Source organism: Mus caroli, chromosome 9 (genome assembly GCF_900094665.2).
Source record: "Mus caroli chromosome 9, CAROLI_EIJ_v1.1, whole genome shotgun sequence".
Classification (NCBI taxonomy): domain Eukaryota; kingdom Metazoa; phylum Chordata; class Mammalia; order Rodentia; family Muridae; genus Mus; species Mus caroli.
In genome coordinates, this window is record NC_034578.1 from 88301757 (window position 1) to 88303013 (window position 1257).

Here is a 1257-nt window from a genome sequence, read left to right on the forward strand (position 1 = left end):
GGGATCATAGAATGTTCAATCCATGGCTCCTTCTCAACATCTCAGACTCTCGTTAACACCCCTGAACCCCAAGCACATAATTCTGCCTTTCTGTCTTCTAATTGCTTTTGTTCTGTCCCCACAGTTGGACAACATACATGTTCTTCAGCATATTGAGCCTCTGGAACGTATGTATAACTTTGTCCTGATTCACATTGTGTTTTGATTAGAGGTATTTTAATCAGATGGAAATTTGTATTACTTCATACCTAGTCCCTCATTTTGTGTTGATGGCCTTTTCTAGTGATTCAAAGAGAGAAGACTATTTTCTGTTACTTTATATTCATAAAAGCAGTAGAGTGAATTANTATATAGAGTCTTATCTATTGCTACTCCATGCACTGATGATCTTTCATCTATNGACCTCTGGAATGANNATCATAGTCAGGTGGCTTGGTTCTCAGCTCCCTGCAGGTCCCTTGTGCTCAAGGTAGGAGCTGGCTTNGGTCATTCTGAATTTATTTTNGTATTCCCAAGNACCATGTCTCCAGTCATTTTGTCCATTTCATGAGCTGATTAAATCGTAGTCTGATGTGTGATTCGTTAAACTGGTTTTATTATTAACATTTTCTGAATTTCAGGAACATTGTATTATCTATTACTTTTATGTGGGAAAACTCTGAAAATAATTTCATATTAAATCTAGCAAAAGTTTGGCATTTTGAGAATGCTTAATGGCTCACATGGTTGTAGTTCACCTTTTCACCTGAAATTTTTAAAAATCTTTTTGGCTTTCAGCCCCGATCATACTACTATCACTACTACTACCAAAACTACTACAACTACTACTTCTTCTCCTCCTCCTCTGTCTCCTTCCTCCTCCTCCTCCTCCTCTTCATCCTTCTTCTCCTTCCTTCATCTTCTTTCATTTAAATAACAAAGGCTGTTTGAAGCCTGTCTCACCTGGTTCTAACTTAAGATCCTTTTTTCATTCTAACTTTTAGTGATGACACGTTTTGAAACTAATAATAGATATGATATCAAGAACAACATAGACCAGATGGTCTATATCGTAACTGAAGACACAGATGACTTTACCAGGAATGCCTATCGGAACCTACGACCCTTTGTGCTCCGGGTCACTGACTGCCTGGGCCGAGAGATCATGACCATGCAGAGGCCTTTCCGATGCACCTGCTGTTGCTTCTGCTGCCCCTGTGCAAGGCAAGAGGTCAGAGGCCAGGAATGGGATTCAGGGTTGCGTCCTGATCTGCCCTG

At 40.1% G+C, this 1257-nt stretch overlaps 1 protein-coding gene across 1 annotated transcript in view; it reads left to right on the top strand.

Annotated features, from left to right (window-relative positions):
* Positions 1–1257, top strand: part of Plscr4 (phospholipid scramblase 4) — an 18230-nt gene that overhangs the window by 11168 nt on the left and 5805 nt on the right. The window contains 1 exon segment of the mRNA XM_021173094.2: positions 984–1217. Within this exon segment, the coding sequence (XP_021028753.2) occupies positions 984–1217 (234 nt within the window).